The sequence below is a fragment of the Populus alba genome, chromosome 5 (assembly GCF_005239225.2).
Source record: "Populus alba chromosome 5, ASM523922v2, whole genome shotgun sequence".
NCBI classification, from domain to species: Eukaryota; Viridiplantae; Streptophyta; class Magnoliopsida; order Malpighiales; family Salicaceae; genus Populus; species Populus alba.
This window is the reverse complement of record NC_133288.1, coordinates 2,069,912-2,093,855: the sequence shown is the minus strand read 5'-3', so window position 1 is coordinate 2,093,855 and position 23,944 is coordinate 2,069,912. Positions and strand designations below refer to the sequence as shown.

Here is a 23,944-nt window from a genome sequence, read left to right as displayed (position 1 = left end):
TATAAAAAGCATATTAATAGGGGATATAAGTTTACTGATTACTTATTTAAATAATAAACCAATAATTAATATCAGATTGTGCACTATATCATCAATAACAAATTTTTAAATAATTAAATACAAGCATTTATCAAAAAGTAATGATTTCTTCCTAAAAGAAGGGTTATATCCATATCACTAACATGTTCAATGTTATTGCACAATCTCTCATGGTGCTTTTTTCTTAATATTATCTCAAGTTTAAATTTTAAAAATTATCATCTCAAAAATAAATAGCATGTCTATAAATTAATTGGAGAAAAAAGATTGATCTAAATACATAAAATCTACCCAGACACTCGAAGAAAAAAAAAAGAAGAAAAGAAAGCAAATATATCAATCTATGATCATTGCTAGTCACACCAGTCTAGCTTAGTAAGTCAATTTAAAACCTAATTCCAATCAAGTTTTATTTCAAATGACTTTGAATACAAATTTACTTAAACACATGTGGGATAAATGGAGTTAATTTTAAGAATTTTTTTAAACAAATTTTTTTTTGTTCAAAACAATGTTATTCCAAAGATACTCTATGGATGCATGCATTGACTCACTCTTAATCCAATACTCTAAGCTTTAAATGAATTGAGCATGGCATAAATCTGTTTTTAACGTTCATTATGGCTACACATGTGGTTTGTATAATTACATATGCTACCATCGCCAACCTATCAAAAAACCTAATAAATTTCTTTCCATTACAACTTTAGTAAATGCTATGCATTTGAGCCGCTTTAAAGTGCAAGAAATTTATGATATTGTAACTCTGAGGGGTGTAGCTCAACTAATTAAGTTCTAGGTTTGCTCCCTAGAGATTATTAGTTTGAGTATTACAAACCTTAAGGCCACTATAAGATTACATGATAGTTAATTTTATGGCCCATGAGATTAGTCAAGGTGCGCGCAAACTAATATAGACATTAATTTTAATTAAAAAATAAAAAAGAAATTTATGATATCGTTAAGGAAAGAGAGTCCTTGAAGTTCTTGAAACCCATTGAATTTGTTTGAATTCTTGTACTTAGAAAAAAAGGGAAAGGGATCGACTCCCATGCTTAAGACTTGAAGTACCACTTCAAGGTCTCATATTTATTTTATGAAAAAAGATTGCACTAGATTTAGTGCCCGTTTGGTATCTACGGCAATGGGTGAGTTTGATTATGTACCATAGATATTGATGTTTGGTTAGGTTTAAAAATGAAGTTTTCCTTGGGTGGAGCCCACCATATTTGCGGTTGTGCCTCAAGTTTAACAAAAGCAAAACTTCACCGATTTTATGTGTGTTTAGTTTCATAGAGTGAATTATTCACTCTACAGAACTGTGCAAAATGAGTTTTTAATTCACTTTGCACTGTTCACTTTGAGTGAACATTGTAAAGTGAATTAAAAACTCACTTTGCATAGTTTGACTTATCAATTGCTAATGGTCGGTCCAGTTTGAACTAAAATATTTTGAATCGGGTCTGATCCAATAATTTTTTTTTAATTTTTAATTATGTTTTATTTGAAAACTAGTATTTAACATTATTCAATAACATTATATTAATTAGAAAGAGATCGCATGATTGTTTAACATTTACAAAATTTAATCATAATCCCAATTTTATTCGTGATGATATTTTACCCGATTTTGTTGCACGCTAAAAAAAACCATAGAAATTATAGTCCTTGTCAGATGAATTTATATAAAGAATTATTTATTTTATGATGTAATAACAGTTGTTAAAACTACAATATTTAAATTAAAAACCATCAATATTAATATATATATTTTAATTATTTTATAACCTCAATTTAAAAAGTATTTTTTTTAACCAAATACATTAAACTGCTTTTTACTCAACCTCAATATCAACCACAGTTTTAACCAAACATATATTTTTTCAAATCAACCTCAACTAAAAGTACTTTTTATAAAATATTTTTTTTTAAAACCACAACAGATACGACAATACCAAACACACTTAAGGATGAGGGAGGTTACTTTCATTGTGCGCACGTGTGCAAACATGTAGTTCAAAAGATTTACTGAACTTTTTGTACATGTTTTTTTCTCCCTTTTTTTTTCTATAGAAGTTCCATCCGAGTCTTGTACCTCTTGCTTAGCATTATGATGGATTCTGTTTTTTATTTTTAAAAAAATATTAAATTGATTTTTTTAGTCTCTGTAAGTGTTTTTTCATGGTTTTAATGTGCTAATTTTAAAAATAAAAAATATTTTAATATATTTTTTAAATTAAAAATATCCCTATTCCATATACACACAAGTTCATGATGTAACTATGAATAAATTCTGACGGGCCCTTGGCTAAAAAATAATGAAAAATAGTTTACAAAAGTTTATTCATTAACTAGAGATGTTATAAAACATGGAAGTTGATTCTTTTTAACCGAAGGGTGATTAAGTGATGTGTTAGTGGGCTCATGGGATGAATTCGCAATGATTGGTGGATAACCACTACATGATTAAAGAGACCACAAAGGTTTTTCATTTTTTTTACAAAAAAATTATGATTAAATAACCAAAAAAAAAAAAAAAACAGAGTGAAGCTATTGTTTTCTTTGATTCATTTTATCCCATTCGCTCGGATGCAAATAAATCATATTTAATAAGAAAATCCTAGTTATCTTCCTTTTTTGTTAATTAAATATAGTTATTAATCTCAATTAGAGAATTAATTAAATATAAAACCATCGGATGGAGTTTGCTAAAATGAAAGACTGCAGTGTCCACCTCCTGTCTTAAAGGAGTTCTTATTAAGCAATTAGGTCTGGTGGTTGGAAGACAAGAGGAGACCCTGACGAGGCCCCTCCTGAAGTACGAGATTCCAATTTAATCATTGGACTGAGAGACTTTTTGGCAAGCAATGTCCCTCTTGCAATCATTACACTGAACCTTCATCAATGGTGATTTTAGTTTCTGTGTAAAAGAAGCATGCATGTAGTAGCAACCATGCATCCACTTTGCTGACTTTCATTAAAATTTATTTTTTATTGTTTAAAATTAGTTTTTAAATATTTTTTTTATTGTTGGTGTTAAAAATAAAATTTTAAAAAAATAAAAATATTATTTTTAAGTAAAAAATATTTTAAAAACAACCATTATCACACTTTTAATTATATTTTCATTAATTATAAAACTATAATTATTAAGTGCAAACTCGAGTAGCTCAATACATTAACTTGTAACTCAATTGATCTAATCTAAAATCAAGGAGTTAAAAAATAAAATAAAATAAAGAAAGAGACGGAGTCATTTTAAATAAAAATAATAAATTTAAATTAACCCTAATAATCTTGGGGTTGAATTCAGATCGAATATAAAAACTATAGATAAAACACCTCGATAACACTGAACTTTGCGGTTAGGCGATGCTGCTACAGTAACATTGCGCATTGTAAGTTTAGCTCAAGAACATTGTTCATACATGTATGCATCCCATTCAAGCCAGAAGAAATGATTCGAGGGGTACGATCATATCACCTGGTTGATATTCAAGATGTTAAAGAAACTAAAAAGATTAATTGTCTTGCTAAGTACATGCCAGTTCAACCATATCTGTAGATATGCACGCTCACAAGGGTTTTTGTCAAAGCTGGGAGAAAAAGAGGTAAGAGGTTTGTGTACAAGGGTTGGTAGCTTCACCCAAGGTCTTCGAAAGGTTTGAAATTGTAGCTGATGAATTATGATATTCTTCAGTATATTACAAATCAAAGTTCAAATGTTAATGAAACTATAGCATCAAAGAAAAATGTGATTGTGAGCAAGCTCCTAATTTCTCCTGTACAGGTTATCTACTAATCTTTGACTTGCTACCTCTGAGCTTAGCTGTGAAGACAACTGCTTACAAATAGCAATAACACTGTGTATGCAACAGCCTAAACATCCAAATAATAATACCATAACAAAGAAAAACACAAGGGAAGAGAAGAGTGGCGGTGGTGATGATGCATACCATGCCTCTTGCACTCAAAACTGTCATCTTTGAATGCGTTCCTAATTGCTATCCATAATTTTTGAAAACCTATTTATCTTCATGAACAGCTTGGAGTATCAAAACTGGTGTTCAACTGCACTGCATCCCACAAGTAAACAAAAATTTCCAGAAAAGCCTAGATGTTTGGCATCAAGTTTCAACATGTTTTTCATTAAAATTTGAATTTTTTTTCTTTAAATTAATTTTTTTAGTATTTTTGAATTGTTTTGATGTCCTAATATAAAAAAAATAAAAAATAAAAAAATAAAATTTTTGATGCATTTTCGAATAAAAAACACTTTAAAAAATAACTATTATCACACTTCCAAACACCTCCTTGGCCCTCGGCAGCCTTACTCAAGCACTAGCCGAGAGCATGAACATGGAAACTGTGCATCTCCTTGTGAATATATGAAGTGGAGGAGCAGAACATTTTCCTGGCATTAAGATGCTCCACAGGGCATCAAGGAGTTTTGTGAAGGCTCTCTGTTGCAAGGCGTATCAGCCGCAATAGCCCCTCTACATCATGGAAGCCTATATCAAGAACTTTCTTAATGGAAGAAATACCCTCAGTATTGCCCGTCTCTGAAAGAATTATTTCGGCAGCTGCAAAGGCAGCCTGGGATTTCCTTGAGGCTTCCATTGCAAGGTTCACATCTTCTGCCTGCAACCAGTTGCATATAATATATAAGCATCGTGCCTAAATTATGGTACTGCGCAAGATGCAGTATAACAGGAATGCTAGACCGCATCACGAGTAAAGGGAGAAAGATGCAACAATGAGAAATGAAAGGAAGTGAAAGGCCCTATCTACACTGGAGCATCAGGGAATAATGACTCCCACTGATCATTCCTCCTGGCTATTTTTGAAAGTTGGATCAGCTGTTGCAAATACCAATCGTCTGGATTAAAAGAACAAAAACCAAGATAATTTTTGTTGTCACTATTCCAATTTTCTCTACGGACAGAGATGATGGAGAAATTAACATACAAGAAAACCTAGACACGTTTCATATGGCTCCATGAAAGAACTCACGAAAATTTGGCGTGGCTCATACCATCTAATTGCATGGTCTTATTAACACCCATATAATAATTTTTCTGTTGTCTATATGGTAAGAAGAAAAAAGAGTTTACAATGAATGATAAAAAATGAAATAAGAAAAATTCATAATTTTTTTTTTGTTATTATATGGATTCCGTGGGAGTTTCAGGATTTTTCCATCAAGCATTGATATCCCATTAAATTAAAATGATTGATGCGCTGCTTTTTGCTTCTGAACAGATGCTCCCATTTTGTTCAAATACTTTTTCATGACTGCAGCTAGTTTACAAATCGATCTGATACATGCAATCACTAAGAAGAAACCGTACGCAAACAAAAAGGAAATAGTATACTACAAAAGGTATACTTACAAAATTAAGCAACCGAACAAAGCTGGGCTGGTTTCTAGCAGCAATGATACAAGCTGTAGCTGCTGGAGAACAACCAACATCCTTAGTTATATTTCTATTCTCCACTTTTACTTCACTGTTTAGGTTCTCAACATCAGAGTCAGAAGAAGATGGGGACTCAACTGAGGAACAGAAGAGAAAATGTCAAGCAAAAATTCTGCTCTCTTTGAATTCTAATGTTGTAAAGATATGACATTGGTATGACGTGTTTTCAAGGATTATATTCATTCAAATATTTTTAGTTTGTTTCGAAACCATGCCTGTTTTTTATTATTTATTATTTACCTGGAGAAACCCTTTTTAATGCTGTTCGCAGTTCATTCAGATCCCTGCTTGCAGTGAGGTCATTGGAATGGACTCCCCGCATATATGCCACTTCAATGCATTTGTATGCCAAAAAAGCATATGCCAAGGCATTGAATCTCTCAAATTCAGAAGCACAATATCTGTAGAAGCAGGAACAATGACATAAACAACATTTTCAAAATTATTCCCTCAACAAAGTATAGGCTTAATCGTAGATGGGAATATGTTTTAGAAAAATGCAAAAACTTTCTGACTAGCAATATATCAAAATGTTTATTCCAGAATATGTCCTTTCCAGCTATAAACAGGGAACTTAAAGCCTGATAGCATCCAGTTGCAGTTATACAGATAATATTTTAAAAGGACACACACATCATCAAACTTTTAAACAGTTATGACTTGGTAGTCCGTTAGTGCAATAACACAATGATTATTGCTGGCACTTGCACACTTTCAAAAGCAATTACATGGAAGCTCTATATAAAGTCCTTGCAACATTAAATTAACTTAAAACTATATGTTGCTCTAAACTTTATGTGAAAACTCAATTTTTTAGCTTATATTCAGGACTTACTTTCAGTGATGATTTTCTTAGTGGTGATGCCTATCGCCTCATGATTGTATCCTGCCTTGTCTACACACTTCGAGTATCAGAGTAACAATCTCATACTAAATCTACTACAAGAACAAGTTAATTGAAGGCTTGTGTGGGATTTAAATTATGTGCTTGGTCTAACCATAAAAACAATTTAATTAGATAATGTAACCAGTCCTCTAGGTGAAAGTACAAAGTGGGACCATCAATTCTGAGTCACTGTGAGTCTACTGCCAGTTTTGGATTTTTTATCACACAATCCATTATAATCTCCTCTGTACTGATTGAAAATTTCCTTTTCCTTCTCTTTTCTTTCTGTAAACCTCTGAAAGACAAAACAGAGTCTTACAGTAGTTGGCAATCTATACTTACTCGCACAGTTTTGCAGCACGAACATACATTTCAGCTGATGTCATCTCCCCACTGTTGGTGCTATTGTTGTTATGAGGATTAAAAAGGGACGCCCCATGAAGAAATTTCAAAGCTGCCTGAAAGAATAACTCAGTACTTTGAAGGCCTGATTCAGAAACCTTCAAAGTATGAAGAAAACATATGAATTGTCAGACTTTCTTTATGGTAAATATATAACCAAATAAGGCACTCTCCAGAAGAACGGTAAACCAAAGTGAAATTCTCTAGAGCTAAAGAATCAAGACAGCAACAGAAGGAAAAACCTTAAGAGAATCTGTTGAATGCTTAAGATCCTTGGCTCCTTCCAAAGCATCATTTGCTACCTGACTAAAGAAATAATTTCTGATATGATTTGATGCAATAGTGTTGCTGGCATCAGGCAAAGGAAACCTTCGTGTAACATCTTGAAACCCATTCCGACGATCATCCTTTCCAAGTTGTCTTGGAGCCCTTGCCAAGTCTTCAAAACTAGAACCATTAACTTCCGATGCATCATTTTCACTATTTTTCCAAGACTGATTTTCCATTTTATCACCACAAAATAAGAAATCCAATGATTTCCATTTCCCTGCAGCCTTTTCCACTTGATTAATTTTGTCAAGCATGTCCAAAGATCTACTGCTGCTGCAGTTCTGCAGAACATTATGATGTGAAGCTGCATTGCAATCCTTTTGAGAAACAGCATCCATTTTCTCAAGTGAGGCCTCATATCCCTCACATCTAAATTGGTTATCCTCTCTGTTACTATTATTTAGAATTTTGATGGAAGAAACCTTCTGACCAGCATAATATTTCTCAACTTCATCACCATCATGTCTACAGATTTCCCTTGATTTTTTGTTGATAGGTGCAGAAACAGGAGCATTTTCCTTCCTTGAGGTCCCAGACCAGTTACTTAAACCAACACGTTCACCTTCTAAGGATTTTGTTTGGCCACTGAAATGATAAAAATCAATGTCTGTGTTACCATGATCACCTGAAAAGGTCCTTCTAGGGCTGCCTTGGTTAGAAATCCTCGAAGGTGAAGAACAGACTGACTCCACAGGTGAGCCCTTCACATCTTGGAAGTCTCTCAAATCCCTTCTTTCTGAATTCTTACCATCAACAGTTGATTGGGATAAATAATTCATCTTATCTTTTTCAAACAGTTCGCAAACACCCTTGCTTGCACTGGAGACCTTTTCTTCAAATTTACATTTTCTTGGCTTCTTTTCTTTTCTGCATTTGCTCCAACTTGTCTCCTCCATGGAAATACAGCTATTTAGCCTATTACCAGAATGGTTACCTTGATAGATCTGACTGTTCATCCTGTCTTTAGACTTTCTCTTCTTCCTCTGAATACCCATTGTATCTTGATCCTCTGTAACCAGTGTCTTCTGAAACTGGTTATGTTTTTCAACATAAAGATTTGTGGAATTCTTTGCGAGACACCTCATTTCTCTGGAAGATGAATTCTTTTTATCATTATTTCCCATTTCTTTCTTTGAGAATCCACCAGTATTATGATCTTCCTCTGCAAAGTGCATACTGTCTGTCCTTGCTTTTTTAGAAAGCTTGCAACTTTCTTGATCAGCTTCTCTCTTGGTCTTTGATTTTTGTGGCTGCACATCACCTGCAAAGAAGAACATTTTATGTATCCACACAAGGAATTTGATAGCTGAAGAAAGGTCACCAGAGAGCACATCTAAATCTGGTCATCTATTAACGGAAACATATCCTAGATGTAATAATGCCTTGGAGTATCAACTAATAGAACCCACATCCACCAGTGTCTACCAGCAAAACTTATATCAAACAAGAAACAACATCTAGCTGTATTTATTTCCACGAACACCATCACATCAAGTATCAAGCTTTAATGAGTTTCAACAGATTCCATGAAAGGGGAAAAGGAAAATCAGAAAGGAAAATTTCCATTAGCTGTCAAAGTACATTTTTCAACCTTTATATTGAGGCGATTACTCTAATCCGCCTCACCCATCACATATTTATTCCAATTTTTCTGGTCTAAATCTAAGATATTTCTTTTATCATAAAGAACTTGGTCTCAAATGGTTGGTTCCGTTTCCACCTTTTCATGAGTAGGTGATTCTCTTCTTTCTCATTTTTCTTGGTCTGATGGGTTATCCCAATTCTCTTTTAGAACTGGAAATGACAATGTGCTCTAACCTCAATAGTTATTTTCTCAAGCAATATAGAACAACAAAGAGGTTTGCAAGGTACAAACAAAGGTCTAGTTTAGACTACAAGGAAAATTCGAGTTTTTTTCATTGAATGAACTTTACAGAAATTACAAAAACCATGTATTTTGGCCCAAAAGCTGAGAACTGCCAACATGAATGTGAGTTGATGCTAGCATGCCTAGCAATCAAGAAATAAACAAATCTTTCATTATAGCCCTTGCCAAGACAAGTAAATTTAGTTTGAATGAGGAATACCCAATCTTTTCTCCAACTTTTTCTCCCAAGAAGGCAAGCTCCTGTTTTGTAACCTTCTTTCAATAGAGACATGTTCATTCTTCCTTGTTGAGATCAGCAACTTCTTAGAAAGACTATACTGAGCTGGATTAGACACTTCTTTAATTTCATGTTTCTTCTTTCCACCACTAAAACTAAGATCTTGTGGATTTTGATCAAGACAGGTATTAACGAAGGTAATTGAAGATTCAGTGCTGACAGAATGGCTTAGCCGGCCATCGTGGTTCCCTGCAACAGAGAGTCGACACTGTGCACGCTGAGTGTCCGTTGTCTCCTCCTCGCTAACAGTACAACAGTTCATTCCAGGCCTGAAAAAGGTTTCCATCAGAGTTAAAATTAGAGAGGATAGAGAGAGAGAGAGTGCGCGCACTAGAAAAAACATTTTCTTCAACAGGAAAAAAACATGCATTCACCCTGAAGGGTAGTTTATCATGTAGCTTGGAGAATTATAATCATGCGGAGGTTAATAGTGAGCATCTGAACTCCAAAGTATCCTTCACATTAATCAGTTAATTTTATTGAAAACACCTTGTCATTGAAAAAAATAAAAAATACTTGCATGACCCAATGACCTACTCTTCCTAAATTTTCAAAAGACAGCAAGGTACAGCATGATGTATTCTTGCTAGCTAGACACAAATCACCAAGTATCAAGGTCCACATTAACATGGTTTTATTATTTGTTCAAAGTTGAAGATAATCAGTAAGAATCAACTAAATTCATGCTAATTAATCTCTAACCATTACTGACACAACCATAAAAGTTCATATATCCAACAAAAGCCCTTACAGCCAGTCAAGCATGGTGCACAGCCATTTCTGCGGAAGCTGATCAGGGTTTGTACCATATGGTAGAAGCCGCCACTTGTGACACTTGTCACAACACACCCAATTTTCCTCTATAAGATGTGGTGCAACCTCCATAGAAAGTGGGCCAGCTGATGGCGCACCACCATTGATGTCTCCTCTTAAATTTGCTTTAGAAGTTGAAACCAAACTGTTTTTTTTATCAACTGAACCCACCTTTGATTTGTTTCTGAAAGCAAGGGTTTTTTTCTCATGTACCTCACGCTTACAGTCCCTTGTCTCATCTCCAACAGAAGTTCCCAGCAGATGGTTTCTAGATTCACTTCTCCCTGCTTTTCTGTCACCAATCGATACAGGATGTTTAACTTTGACCTTTCTCAAGTTTTCGTGCAATGCATTATCCCCTTTACTTCTACATGGAAGGCTGCTTTTTTGAAAGATCTTTTCTTTTGGCTCTGCAGACAAATTGATCCTCATGCTATTATTTGACTTGTCAGTAGAGATACGATCATATTTGCTTCCCATAGGTTTCTTTTTGCCAGCAGATAGCTGTTTTTCCCTGTGAGATACCTTCATATCATCATGTAAGTGGGATGTTTTCTTCTTTTCAAACTTCTGTTTTGTAAGATCCAAAGTTCCCTCTCTACATTTTCTCATTCCCTCAGGCATGCTGTAATCTTCTTTAGACAAATCAAGACTTTTATCACCTTTGCTCCCATTGTCTCTAGGGTCACAGCCTAATTTTTTATCTTTCAGAACTTTTCTGGTCAAAGTAGCCTTTGCACTTACTTCATGCATCTTGCTATCTTTTTGGCTAAATGTTTCCTCTTTTGCCCCACTCACATTGGTTCTGAATTTTGTACCTGTTCCAGCAGCTACTCCACCCATTTTAGCAGTTTTGGATCCAGGTGGGTGATTTCTTGCATCAGATAACATATGGTTTCCATTTGAGGTCTCTATCCTTGATTCATTCTTCAAAAAGGCACTAAAACAATTGGGTGGATCATAAAAGTGTTCATTCTTCAGCTCCACCAACCTCACACTTCTATCACTTGGCTTCTTTTGCTTCTTGACAGGCCCTTTCTCGTCAGCCCACAGGACAGAGAACTCTTGCACAGGTGCTGTTCTTTCATGGTCCAAAGAATCTTTCTGTTCTGATAAATTAAGCAAACAATCATGAAGAGGTGACAACATTGCACCACTTGGTATAGCAGAAGAGGTCATAATCTGTTCATCCCATCACAATTAAAATGAAAAACAAAAACAGCTAAATGAGAAACAACCCGTAAAGAATAATGCTTGTAATATTAGATCAGTGGAAGACACCTCACCCTGACAATGCAAGTTGGAGAATCCATTTGTTCCTCTAGAGAATCTGGAAAATCCCTCTCCCATTCAGAGGGGCTGTCAGTGTCCTCTGATGATAATGATGGAGACATGTCCAAGCCAAGATTACTGTAGATTGCTGAAATTTTCTGCTCTGGCAAACAATTATCTGACCCCACTTTGATTCGTAGCTTCAGCATTTTCTGGTCTGACTGGTTAACTGGACGTTGAAGTGGTTCATAACCAGAAACATATTCTCTCGAACTTTGAATTTTAACTAACCTATCCTCAGGCAAAGGCCTTGCTAAAGGCAGTGGAGAGGAAATTCTCAAAGCAGCTGCAGGTCTTGCAGAAACAGTCTCATGTAATGAGCTTGTGGAGTTCTGAGAGGCACCCTGTGTAATGAAATAAACCATAGCATTCAAAAACCAATGACATAGAAGAAACTAGCTATTGTTTCTGAACCCTAAAATTAGAACCTACCTCTGTCAGCTGATCATCACGAGAAGGTGGTAGCATGCCATGGCTTTGTACTTTCCGCTGGGTTACTGGATTTGACCATATGGAAGGAGAACGCTGGTAAGTAGGTAAAAACGAACCATAACCACCAAATCTTGCACCTGTCAAAATTAGTTAGTCCCAATCCATGGCTTAAAGAATTCCAACATAGAACCAAAGAACTTCCCACAATTTTCTAGTAATTCTCTAATGCATCACTTACCCAAAGTCTCTGCAGAAACTCCACCTTCAAAATCTTTTTGGTACTGCCCCAAGATGTCCTGAATCCTATCATCCTATAAAAACACCAACTGCTTAATGTAACTCAAAATATAAGGCAATGACAAAAAGAAATTAAAACAACCAGCAATCGCAAGAACAAAAGGAAAAAAAAGAGTTTAAAACAGCGGAAAGGTTATTACAAAACATTACACGGATAAATTGGCATAATGCTAGTCACAAAAGTTCCAAAATGTTAACGATTCATATAAAATAGAGAATTCCTTCTCAATCCCATTGTCAGTAGAGAAAATTTTCCAATGCACAGTTCTACTTATGTTCTTTTAAACACAATATATGTTAAGGCATATCAAATAGCCATGTTCTAAATAAACATCCATTCTATACAAATGGTTTATTAAATTCAACAAAGGTTTATTAGTTTCATCAAGTTAACTTAAGAGTTCAGACACTAACCAGCTCTTCAGCAGGAACAGGAACGAGACTGTAGAATTTTACAGTAGTAAACAGCACAATCCAGGTCCAGCAAAATCAATTGTATTACAAAACCCCAAAAGAAAACACGAAATACCAATGTTCATTCTCTGACCAAAGACAACAAAATTAGAAGTCCAAGATTTTTTATTTCTTTTCTACTGAATATTCTCAGGAACTACACTGACCAAAAAACTATTAACAAATTGTTAAGAGCTCCTAAGCCAAGTAGACAACCATTCATACAGCACCAACTGCCCATTTAGTTTAAAATTACAGGACCCATTATATATGTAGTTTCAAAACGGCAATTACAATTTTAGCAAAATCAATTGTATTACAAAACCCCAAAAGAAAAAAATCAAAACTTTTTATCAAAATATTACTGAAACCCTTACAAGGTAAGAGAGAGCCTCATCAATATCAATATTCTGATCACCATTGTCCATGTAATCACATGCCTCTCCCTCTTCAATCCCAGTCTCTCCCATAAGTCCACAACACCACAAGCTCAAAAACCAAACCACAATCCTAACACGCTAACCTTAACTTTTCTCAGTCATCACAATCCCCAAAACTCAAGCAAAAACACAAAAAAGCAAAAAACTCTTCAAAATTTCTCTAAAAGAGTCACCCTTTTGAACTTCAATTAAAACCCCACTTCTAAAATCTAAAACCCAGAAAAACCATGAAGGAAATCCCCAGAATTACCATTATCACAATCACAAACTAATAAATGCTCTCCATAAACACCCACATAAAAGTATTGCTCTTTGTTAATGTTCAATGCGCCTCTCTCACACACGCTCAAGGGTAGGGAGAATATTATGGCAAGATATTAGCAGCAAATCTATGTGAAATATGGCCTGTTCGATCAAAAAGTAACTATCTTTGCGTTGTTTTCTCAAACTTTCCTCTCGAGGAACAGAGAAAGCGTTTTGTATTTGCTTTTGTTGGTGTAGACTTCCAGTTTCTGTTATGCCTGCTTTTCACACGTAAGGGAAACACAAAAACCCCTAACTAGCCCTTGTATTTGTATTTGTATTTGTATGAACTTTCTTCAAATGTACCTTATACTCATCAAATTCCGTCAATTACAATCCAAATATTAAAACTGGTTTAATTCATGAACCGGTCCAAGGTTCAGGTTAATAATTAAACAAGTTGATTCAAGTTAATTGAAATAATATTATTTTAATTAAAAAAAAATAAAATAATATCTTTTAATTTTTTAAAAAAATTAAAATTGGATTAATTAAATTTTGTTAGCCTTTAAGTTAATAGAGTTATATATATAAATTTTTATTTATTTTTTTCAAACCCTATTCAAGTTAAGTTTTAAATTACCTATCAAGTATGCTGGATTTTTTTTTTTTTATTATTAAACCTAATTCAAGTAGGCTAGATTTAATAACACTTCTATTTAGACTAGTTTTTTTAGTCTTTTAATATAGGATAAATGAGTCTTATTTTGATTGGAAGTTTAGCTAAATTAGGTTTAATTGACTAAAATAGGGTAGATTTAACCAAATTTGTTATACAGGAACTTGTTAGCTCATGAATTGACACAACCACAAGGACTAAATCGAGGTAGTATTCCAAAATCTTGTTTATATATATATTGTATTGAATAATAAATTTTTATATACTCGAAACTTGATTGATAAGGTATAAATAATAAAAAAAATATTCATCAAATAATAAATAAGATATAAATAGAGTAGAAATTCAATTAGTGGTAGGAATCCATTGTAATTTGTGTTAATAGCACAAGGACTTGTTTGAGATTTTCCCTTGATATTGATAGCAGTCAATTGACTGGGGAGAATTGATTTACGGAGGACATTTCATCTCAAACATCAAGAAATTCACTACCAATTTTCACACAACACTTCTTTTTGGTCATTACTTTTGGAAGTCCATCATCAGATATCAAATGAATAAAGCATATTAAAGATATATAGTGCAAATAAAAAAGTGGTATGATGGCCTTCAAGATTCAAGCAGCTTCTTTTGCAACGCAAAATCTCAGCCTGCTCCCTTCAGTCTGTATGTAACTTATAGAGCAGTTATCTAGGGTACAAGAGAACAGCCACAGCTTGACATAGGATCAGAGATATAGGATCAGAGTTGCATCATTATGCAACAGTGGTTTCTCTGGGGAAACGCAGATAAAAAGATTGTATCGCCACCTGCCGGGTGGATGAAAAGAGCAGGTTCAGTGTTCAAGCAGCGGTTTGTGTTCTTCAGATAAGAATGCTTGGACCCTTTTGGGTTTGCCTTTAACAATATATTTCCTACAACCAGCGAAAGCCAAATGAAAACGATTAGATCAATTTATATTTCTGGTTTGTATTCTACCACTTGTATCTCTCAACTCACGTATAAATGTGTGATCGAATCAGAACCTCGAGCTCATGGGCTCTTCCACATGGTTTGATTCTTGAAAGTAACCATCCATGCATGTATCACCCATGAAACATGTCCAAGATAATATATATATATATATATATATATATAACAAAAACAAAAACATATGAGGAAATAGAAAGAAAAAAAAATTAAACCAGAACCGAATGCTTGCCCCTACCGGTAATAGCCATTTCCTTACCGTACAGCACAACTTATTACAAGGCTCATTGATACACATCCTAAGAAATCAGAGAGGGAAAGGAGGACAGCCATCTACACAGTGCAGAAAACTTCCATAAAACCAACTAATTTAAGGACATTAATACTCCATAACAACAAATTAAGACCAAAGAAAAAAGATAGGCAATTCAACAATACAAACTTAAATTGATTACATTACGTTATTGCGACAATTGGCCGCCCTTTCGGGAGGATCCTGTTCTTGTTGATCCCAAGCCACTGATATTACTAGCTAAGAAGTGAAGGCCATGATATCTGGATCTTGTTGGAGCTGAATCATGTCCTTTTCATGTAAGTTCAACCAAGCTTCAATTCCATCACCAGATTTAGTATCATTCAGGACAGTTAATTCTATATTTGGAGGCACAAGACTCATCCATGCAGGCTTTCCCCAGCCAAAGTTAACTTCATACAAGCCCATCCTACACCAGCTTGTGAACCTGAATATATCTACCTCGCTTTTGTTCAATTCTTCAAACATCTCTGCAAAAGAATTAGTCACCATTGAAAACATTTCAGGAATGTTTATGGCCTTTACGCATTCCGAACTGGCTCTTCTCTTAGCATCTCCTATCAAACTCACAAGCTCACTCAACACGAGTTTGCTCTGATTTTTAGCATCGAACCGAGCAATGATAGGCCTGCAAAGGTTTCCACATTGATTATCTAGCGGGACACCAACTTTTCCTCTCAAATTGAAAGGCATACTCATTGAAGAAGACCTGAGGTATCCATGCTTCTCTTTTGCCACACTAATGAGAGCTTTCCATATAAGTGCTGAGACCACCTCCACACGCGAAGGGAGATGCTTGACTCCGGAATCAGCACCGCTAATTACTTCAGATTTCAGTTTCTCTATTGCTTCCCTGTCAAACCGAAATATTTTCGTGACAATTTTCTTACTAGCCATGCGAGGTGGAGGTACTGGAAACCTGAGCCTGCTGGAATCCGGGAAGTTAAATGGTGAAACGAAGATTGGAGGAGTAACTTTACTAATCCCTTGATCATGAAAATGAGTTGTAGCCCATGCATTGATAAATCTTGACATGGTCCATCTACCAGCTATCCTGTGCGAATTGAGCACACCGATTGCTAGCCCTCCACACTTGAAAATGTTAACTTGAATAGCTAATAAATTAAGGACTAGTGGCAGATTCTGCTAAAGAAGGAACCAAACGACGAAGCAGCTCATATGGTTTGGGTTCTTGCTGGAGAATTTGAGTGAGGTCTCCATCAGCTTTCGCTTCCAAGAATTCTACCCCATCATCATTACAATCAACTATGAGTTTGTCTTTGATGAATCTTCCTGCTAGAGGGTAAAAGAGCGTTAAGACTTCTAACAATGATTTCTCTAGCTGCTCAACTAGCTTCTGTGTGTTGATGCTCTCTATTTCATGGTTGGCATTGGTGTAGTAGAAAATATTGGGTACATAATATGGATACTGGTCAAGAATCGAAAGTTTCAGAATTTGAAGGTGAGGAGGCGTATGAACTGATGGCTTGATGAGCTTTCTTGATGTGATTTGAACCTCCATTATTAACTTTCTGTAGCAATATATAGAGGAACAATGTAATGGGTTGGTGTTTAGACTCTGGGAAAAGGGAAGGTTTAGTTCGAAATTGAAGTCATGAAATCATCGTTTGGAGTATTGCAAAACTGGTGGATCTACAGATATTTATAGCAGGGTCAGCATGCAGGTGTAGAAACGACTGGTAAGGTTTTACTTCCTGTAAATAAATAATAGGTAAAAAGAAAGTGTTCGGCTTTGATGATTAAACAGTACTAGAATATTGTCCGGTGTTCTTTAAAGGTCAATAATAAATTTCTTTAATCCAACCCAAGCATGTTTATATTTAAAAAAATAAAATTATTATTAACCTGCTGTGGAGCACGGGCCAATATACTAGTTATCATATTATTATGTAATGATTATTTTTTTAAAGTATATATATTAAGATAATATTTATTTGATTCGTTAAAACTAAATTAAAGAAAAGAAACCTTGCAGCCAGACCCAACAACCCAACGTTGTTTGGTCTGGCTGCAGAGTCAGACCCAACAGGCTCCGCAGAAAGAGTCACTATGATTTGGTTTGGCTCTTCAACCAGACTTAATTATATGGGGTTTGGCTCCACAATCAAACCCAAGGTTGTGGTTTGGCCGATGTTATTAGATATGATTGCCGGGTTAGACCCAACTGGCTCTGCAGAAAGAGTCAAACCCAATCACATTGGCTCTTTTTGCTGAGCTAGTTGGGTGTGGCTCCGCAGCTAGACTCAATAATGTTTTTCCTGCACATTGTTTTTCTTTGGATATGGCAGCTAGACAACAACTAGATCCAATAACATATTTTGACTAAAAATAATAAAGACAAAACCTCCTAGGTGTTACAGTATCATCCACGATGTAAACACTCTATGTTTATAGTGTGATCCATGATATAATAAGTATATATCTACCATGTAATAAGTATATATCTACTGTAAATGCACAGTATTTTTCCGATGTTTTTTAAAATGTAGAATAAAGTATAATATTATTGATGTTAGTATATATACTGTAACCATTGATAGTCAGATTCTCTAGGAGTAAAACATTCATAAGTAGAGAAGGAGCAGGGGAGATTACAACAAAAAAGTAACTTGAACATGTTGTGTTTGTGCTATACAAAATCATAACAACCTGCTGCAAACCACCAAGAATAAATGGATTCAACTCAGGTCGCAAACCACCAAGAATAAGTCATCTACAAGTTTACCTTCAAAAGTTTATCTTAATATTAATAAAATCTTCTCGTCTATATAAAAAGGAAAAGAAAAGAGAGGAAGGAGTCAGGACAAATGACGAAGGCAGCCTTGAAGCTTCAAATTGAAAACAAAGGCTGCGTCCACTGTTGTGGACGTGGTTGAGTACTAGCTAAATAGTAAGAATATTACCTTCAAATTATTGAATCTTCTCAAGTATTGACCGACATTCTTAATTTTAATTTTACAAAACTTTTATACCGTTTGTCATCAAATATGTATCACAGTTTTGATCATCAAAATCTTGAGTTTTAATTTTTCAGTATGAAATTTTTAACCTTTTATATAAATACTAAAATCTAGTGAATCATGGGTTTAAGAATAGGAGGCTATAAATCTTTGTTATCAAAAGTGTATCCTTTTCTCTAACTATGATTTAAAAAAAAAAACAGAGAGAAGGATATTTTCTTATTAATAAAAGGAAGTTAGCCACTTAGATTGTGGCTAGCCAAGATAAGGCACAACTCATGAAACATAAGAGAATTGCATTTGTAGAGGCTAAAAACCAGATAATAGTAACCTATATTTCTCAGAATTTTTTTTTTTTTAATAATAATCAAAGTTTTACTAATTCCTCAGAAGACCATTAAGTAAATGGAATTCTAAAATAGAATACAATGATAAAAACCATCAAGCAATACATAAAAAGTAAGAATATCTGTCACTAACAAATTAAACTTTAGGTGCTAATAAAGTTGAATAGAAAATCGTGCTTGTTAATATAAGGCTATGCATTACGAGAAAGTCTCATGCATCACCACCTTTGGTGAATCCTGCAACAATCCAAGAGAATGGTCTCCCACATTGCTAGCTATGCTCAAGTGTTCATATATAGCAGAAACCACTGATCATGATTTCTTCTGGTTCTTTCCTTTTTCCTGTACGTCTCTGGATATAAGGCGACTACAGCACCACGTAATGTGATATTCCTTAAGCATGACATGGAAATCAAATTGAGAGCAAGTTGTTTCCTCTAGAGGGAACATGCATATATGCTGAAAGCATTTGAATCTTGATTCCGTACGAAAGTTGTTTCATCGATTGCTTTGGATCATAAATTAGCAAATGTCCACCGCTGCAGAATGGTGGCCGAGTGATCGGAGGTGGAAAATTAAACATCTCTCATGCAATTCCATTCATTTCATGAATAAAGTTTTTCTTTAAGAGGAATATCCCAATCAAGCTCGGTTAGAACATTGCGAACTTCCCCGCCTAGCAAGGTTGGTGCGAGCCTCCCTCCACAGTAATGATCTTCCGACCCATACATAAATAGGTCGCATGTTTGGGCACTTACTCTTGCAGCATCAACCGCTCAAGAACCATACTAAGACCCTTTATTGATCGAGGAAGTCCCTTGGGACATAAGAAAAAAGTAGATAGCTCTCTTTTTCCTCTATTGAAAAAAGAGACTTTCGATGTCCCTCCTCGGTAATCGATTGTATCATTATGATTGTCCAGCTGCTTTATGACAACGTTTACATTGAGCAAGGTGTCCAATTAATTCTTCATCGATCAATACGTTTGATGCAGGGCATCGTTGGCATTGACCTTCCGCCATTAAATTGTTTGATGGAAACTGGCTGGACTGTCAGGAAGCCAGTGGTGAAGATGGATAGGTAAGATACATGCTGCAACTGACATCTGACCTTGCTCAATCCTATAGAGGTCCCGTTGAACCTGAAAAATATGAGGAGCATTCATTAAAGAAAATCTTAAAAACAAGGTGTTATGTCTATGTATATCCCTAAAATTAGAAAACTTTTTAATCTAACCGTTTAATCAAAATATATCACCAACTTGAAGAAAGCTTATCTATTTATTAGCCTGCTTTAAAATTAAAAAAAAAAAAAAACCATCTTAGGTTTATGTCATTCCATAAAGAAGATTTTTTTTTCTTGTTTTAAAAATATTTATATCATCCTTTTTTTGCGATGAAAGAGGCCGTGATGCGCGCAAAGCACCATCTAATAATAAGCCTTGAAGTACATAGAATATTCCATCCTTCAACACTTCATCTTGTCCCCTTACTATTTTCCACAAAAATCTTGTAGGGAAAACATGGATGTCCTTTTATTGATGTTTTGTAGCATAAATGCGCAGCTAGCCTAGGGTGTCTTCTGGCTGTATTAATTAATTCACAGCAATAAAAAGATAAAAGTGACGAGGATTATATGAAAAAAGAAAGAAAGAAGAATTCCAGTCAATTAATCTCAGATAACTTGTAAATAAAATCATTAAATTCTGCATAAAATACTCATTAAGGATGAAGACAACAACTTAGGTTATAGTACCATGCATACAGATGAACTTGCGAATTAAAAATCGTAAAGGAACTTCTTGAAGAGTTCCATGTGACTGCTTTCTAAGCAAATAAATATCATGAAGCTCCCATCATTACTTGGGCTTCGAGTTATGTATGCCATGCCTTCGAAGAGAACGACTGCGGGCCCCATAAAAGAGGGTCGACCCCAACCAAAGTCAGCGTCATATATCGGCATTGTCATCCAACTCACAATATTGATGTTTGGATTATTAAATGTGTGTGGCCCTCGCTTCAAAGCTTCTAAATCAGGCTGGACCTGCAAATAATCAATGGCTGACCTCAAATATTCGTTGTCCATTCTTTTCAATGCTCCACGGATTTTCGCTATGGTATCCACCAATGGCTTTGATTGGATTTCGCCAGATAAACCTAAAATTGCTGTCGTGAAAAGAGCATTGCCACAGTATCCGGCTGGCAATGGTGGGTTCAATCTAGATCGCCCATCTGTTGGAATGTGTAGCTTTGTTGCTTGGTCGTTCGAGATTCCACGTGCCTTGCAGGTGCATTGCCAAATATGTGCTGCTAGGGTTTCAAAGGTGCTATGGTTGATAGTGCCGTCAACAACGTCTTTTCTAGACTTGTTTTTTAGGGTTCGGAGTTGATCAAATGTGATGGTTAGGATTTTTGCACAAGTGGGTTTCGGATTTGATTGGATTTCTAGGGTTTGGTCACCGGAGTTATGGGTGTTCAAGGTAGGAGGGGGGTCGTATTCTACGTGGTGCATTGCGGGGATAGGCGGAGCTCGAGCGTCAAGCAAGGTACGGTCAATGAACGGTGGGGTGGTAAGAGATAGTCCTCTCGCTATTTCAGACCACGAGTTGATAAAATGGATTGCAGAAGTTCCATCTCCTAAGATATGGTGTAAGCCAACTCCAAGACATACTCCTCCACATTTGAAGAAGGTTGCCTGTTAGCAACATACAAAGCATGTCAATCATAAACAGAAAACACATTTTTCAAATTAAATATAAATCAAAAAAACTAAAACACTATTTTTTTTCATTTTCAAGATAGCAAAACTTCTCTTCCTCCGAGTAGCCTATATAACTACTGTCTAAATACAACAAAAAATGCTAATAAATAAAATTCTAAATAAATTGAAAGTTATGGTCTAAATAAAAAGGAATAAATAAAACAAGATAAATAAAGAAAATCTTGTGTATAACTTCTTAGCTGAATTTAGATATGCGTGCTGACTCAAGTGAATTTGTCTTCGAATACTTAAAGCTGGTAACAGGTTCTTTGCATCTCACGTGATATATTCTATAATTAATCCTTACACATCCTTCCCATGCTATGACTCTATGAGTACTTTGCCTTGGATTGGTTAAAAACCCTGTAGAACACAAATAGTTTCAATACTTTTGAACAAAATCCAAAGAAACATAAAACTCACCTGTGCGAGTAGTAGAGGATAGGAAAATATGCTTGAACGATCGACTTCTGGAATGAACTGCAGCATCTCAGAGTGGGGAGTAAAATCCCCCAGTTCATCAATGGTGGAGCTTGTTTCAGCCTCGACAAATAGAACCCCTCTGGCGTTACACAATATCGACATCCTACCATTTTCATCCTTCTCTAACCTCCCTGCCATATGGTGGAATGGCACAAGAGCCTTGCTCAGAGCCTCCATGAGCACTTGAGGGTCAAAAAAAGTGGAAGAACCATTGACCGGCTTGTAGAAGTATACTGTTGGGATGTGTACCATTGGCACCAACAGGTCCAGATTTGAGCTCCATAGGCTTTTTTCCGGCGTGTCTTCGGCAGGTCGCACGACAGTTGACTCTTTTATTCGAATTTCAACTCTTACCATCTGCATATTTGCAACAAAATCATGTTAAAGTCCTGTCTGTTCATATATGCTGTTTAAATTGTTGAAAATCAACTCCAGGTTTGCTTAGCTTAGTAAATTGCAGTATATGTTAAACATTAATGAAGCAGAATTAAATATTAAACTCATACTTTATTCGCCTGGCTAGAATTTTCTTCTTAGAAGAACAAAACAAGATAGAGAGGGGGGGGGGGTGTTGTACGCAGATGAGGACGACCACTCGTATTTATAGAAGAAAAAAAAGAAAGGAAGGAAGAAACGAGGGAGTGAAGGCAGCCTTGAAGCTTCGAATTAAAAACCATTTGGGCTCGCGGCAGTTCAACCGTGTTTTTCTAATTTATTTTTTTATATTTTAAAAATATTTTGATATAATAATTTAAAAAAATTATTATTTTATAATTAATATTGTTGTCTTAAGAATAGTGTTATTTTTTAATATATATTATCTCGTTCATTCAGGATATCCAAAGAAATACTATTACTTAGATCCATATAAAAAAATAAGAAATGTTATCTTTTAGAATTTCATCGACGACAATAATCACAAAGTCGAGAGGAAATATTCAACCATATCCATTTATCATTACGATGAGTAATAGAACGTATATTTGAAGTTTGGAAGAAAAGGTGGAGAATCTTGCAAAACATACTTGAGTTTCCTTACAAAACACAAGTTAAAATTGGTGTTGCATCAATGGCACTGCATAGCTACATTTGAAGGAAGTCGAGCCAAGATGTTACATTTAACGAGTTTGATATTCATCCTGATTTTGTTCCTCCTGATACTTTAACCGATATGGTTCCACAATCACAACCACGTGGGCACCAGAAAGCTTTGTGTGTGAATTATGTTTGTGATGACATTGCAAATAGTTTGATGGGACAATAATATTTATTTTTTAATGTAAAAAAATGATTTTATTTTTCTGCTAGTTTTTGTTTGGATTAAATATTTTGTTTCCTCTTAAAACAAAGAATAAATTCATTTATTTTTTTTTAGTCATTTTATATACAATATTATCCGCAACCATAATTTTAACCAAACATATCATATCATGATTTTTGGCAAAATAAAATCAAACCATAATTTTAACCAAACACATATTATATACGCACCAACCACACAAAAAAATAATTTTTTCAAAATTACTTTTTGTAAATCATAACTATCACAATTACCACAAAAACAAAAATATATATCCATTGAGATGTTATACTATGTATGATAAAAGTACAATTTGCGGTCGCTATTTTTTTTATCTTTTGGTTCTTAGATTTAAAAATTACATTGACAATCAACATTTACATTGACAAAGTAAAAAAAATCAAATTAGTAATTAACAATAACCATAACAATTATTTGTCAAATAGTTGCAATAATAAATAGACAATTACTTAAAGTGCCACTAAATAGGATATTCAGACCTTATAGTTATTTTTTTAAAGTGTATTTTTTAATATTTAAATAATATTTTTTTTATTTTTAATATAAACATGTTAAAATAATCTTTAAAAAATAAGGCAGATTCCTTGTCAGAAAGAAATTAATGTGGGGGGATTATTGTGGAACCTCAGTACGAGATTTCGTGTCTTACGTGTCTACCATTTACCCACTAAGGCAGATTCATTGTCAGAAAGGACAGATGCAACTGTGCTAGACTGCTAGCATCTACGGCATTCAATGAGCTGCCTGCCACCTGTCTCTGGGAGTTCTGTCTTTTTTCTTTC

The 23,944-nt window shown here is 34.8% G+C and overlaps 3 protein-coding genes across 6 annotated transcripts; all 3 read right to left on the bottom strand.

Moving 5' to 3' along the window:
- Nucleotides 1-4,273: 4,273 nt before the first annotated feature.
- On the bottom strand, nucleotides 4,274-13,592 carry LOC118047649 (cysteine-tryptophan domain-containing zinc finger protein 3). Of its 3 annotated transcripts, none has more exons than XM_035056998.2 (11): nucleotides 12,588-13,592; nucleotides 12,115-12,187; nucleotides 11,877-12,013; nucleotides 11,399-11,788; nucleotides 10,051-11,294; nucleotides 9,222-9,568; nucleotides 7,047-8,395; nucleotides 6,745-6,902; nucleotides 5,757-5,917; nucleotides 5,433-5,593; nucleotides 4,274-4,680 (listed from the first exon to the last, which is right to left on the bottom strand). In XM_035056998.2, exons 3-11 carry the CDS (start codon nucleotides 11,910-11,912, stop codon nucleotides 4,480-4,482), a joined length of 4,047 nt encoding a protein of 1,348 aa, XP_034912889.1. In that variant the 5' UTR covers nucleotides 11,913-12,013; nucleotides 12,115-12,187; nucleotides 12,588-13,592; the 3' UTR covers nucleotides 4,274-4,479. The 3 variants fall into 3 exon arrangements, with proteins under 3 accessions (XP_034912889.1, XP_034912888.1, XP_073265573.1); XM_035056997.2 differs by having other exon boundaries at nucleotides 13,004-13,592; XM_073409472.1 differs by having other exon boundaries at nucleotides 5,433-5,494; nucleotides 13,004-13,592.
- Nucleotides 13,593-15,489: 1,897 nt separating this feature from the next.
- LOC118047630 (acetyl-CoA-benzylalcohol acetyltransferase) lies at nucleotides 15,490-16,792 on the bottom strand. Its single transcript, XM_035056970.1, has 2 exons — nucleotides 16,430-16,792; nucleotides 15,490-16,362 (listed from the first exon to the last, which is right to left on the bottom strand). Exons 1-2 carry the CDS (start codon nucleotides 16,790-16,792, stop codon nucleotides 15,490-15,492), a joined length of 1,236 nt encoding a protein of 411 aa, XP_034912861.1.
- Nucleotides 16,793-20,277: 3,485 nt separating this feature from the next.
- LOC118047648 (shikimate O-hydroxycinnamoyltransferase-like) lies at nucleotides 20,278-22,447 on the bottom strand. Of its 2 annotated transcripts, XM_035056996.2 has the most exons (3): nucleotides 22,348-22,447; nucleotides 21,782-22,198; nucleotides 20,278-21,292 (listed from the first exon to the last, which is right to left on the bottom strand). In XM_035056996.2, the coding sequence occupies exons 2-3, from the start codon at nucleotides 22,196-22,198 to the stop codon at nucleotides 20,378-20,380; spliced, it is 1,332 nt and encodes a 443-aa protein (XP_034912887.1). In that variant the 5' UTR covers nucleotides 22,348-22,447; the 3' UTR covers nucleotides 20,278-20,377. The 2 variants fall into 2 exon arrangements, with proteins under 2 accessions (XP_034912887.1, XP_073265282.1); XM_073409181.1 differs by lacking the exon at nucleotides 22,348-22,447 and having other exon boundaries at nucleotides 21,782-22,332.
- Between the last annotated feature and the right edge of the window lie 1,497 nt (nucleotides 22,448-23,944).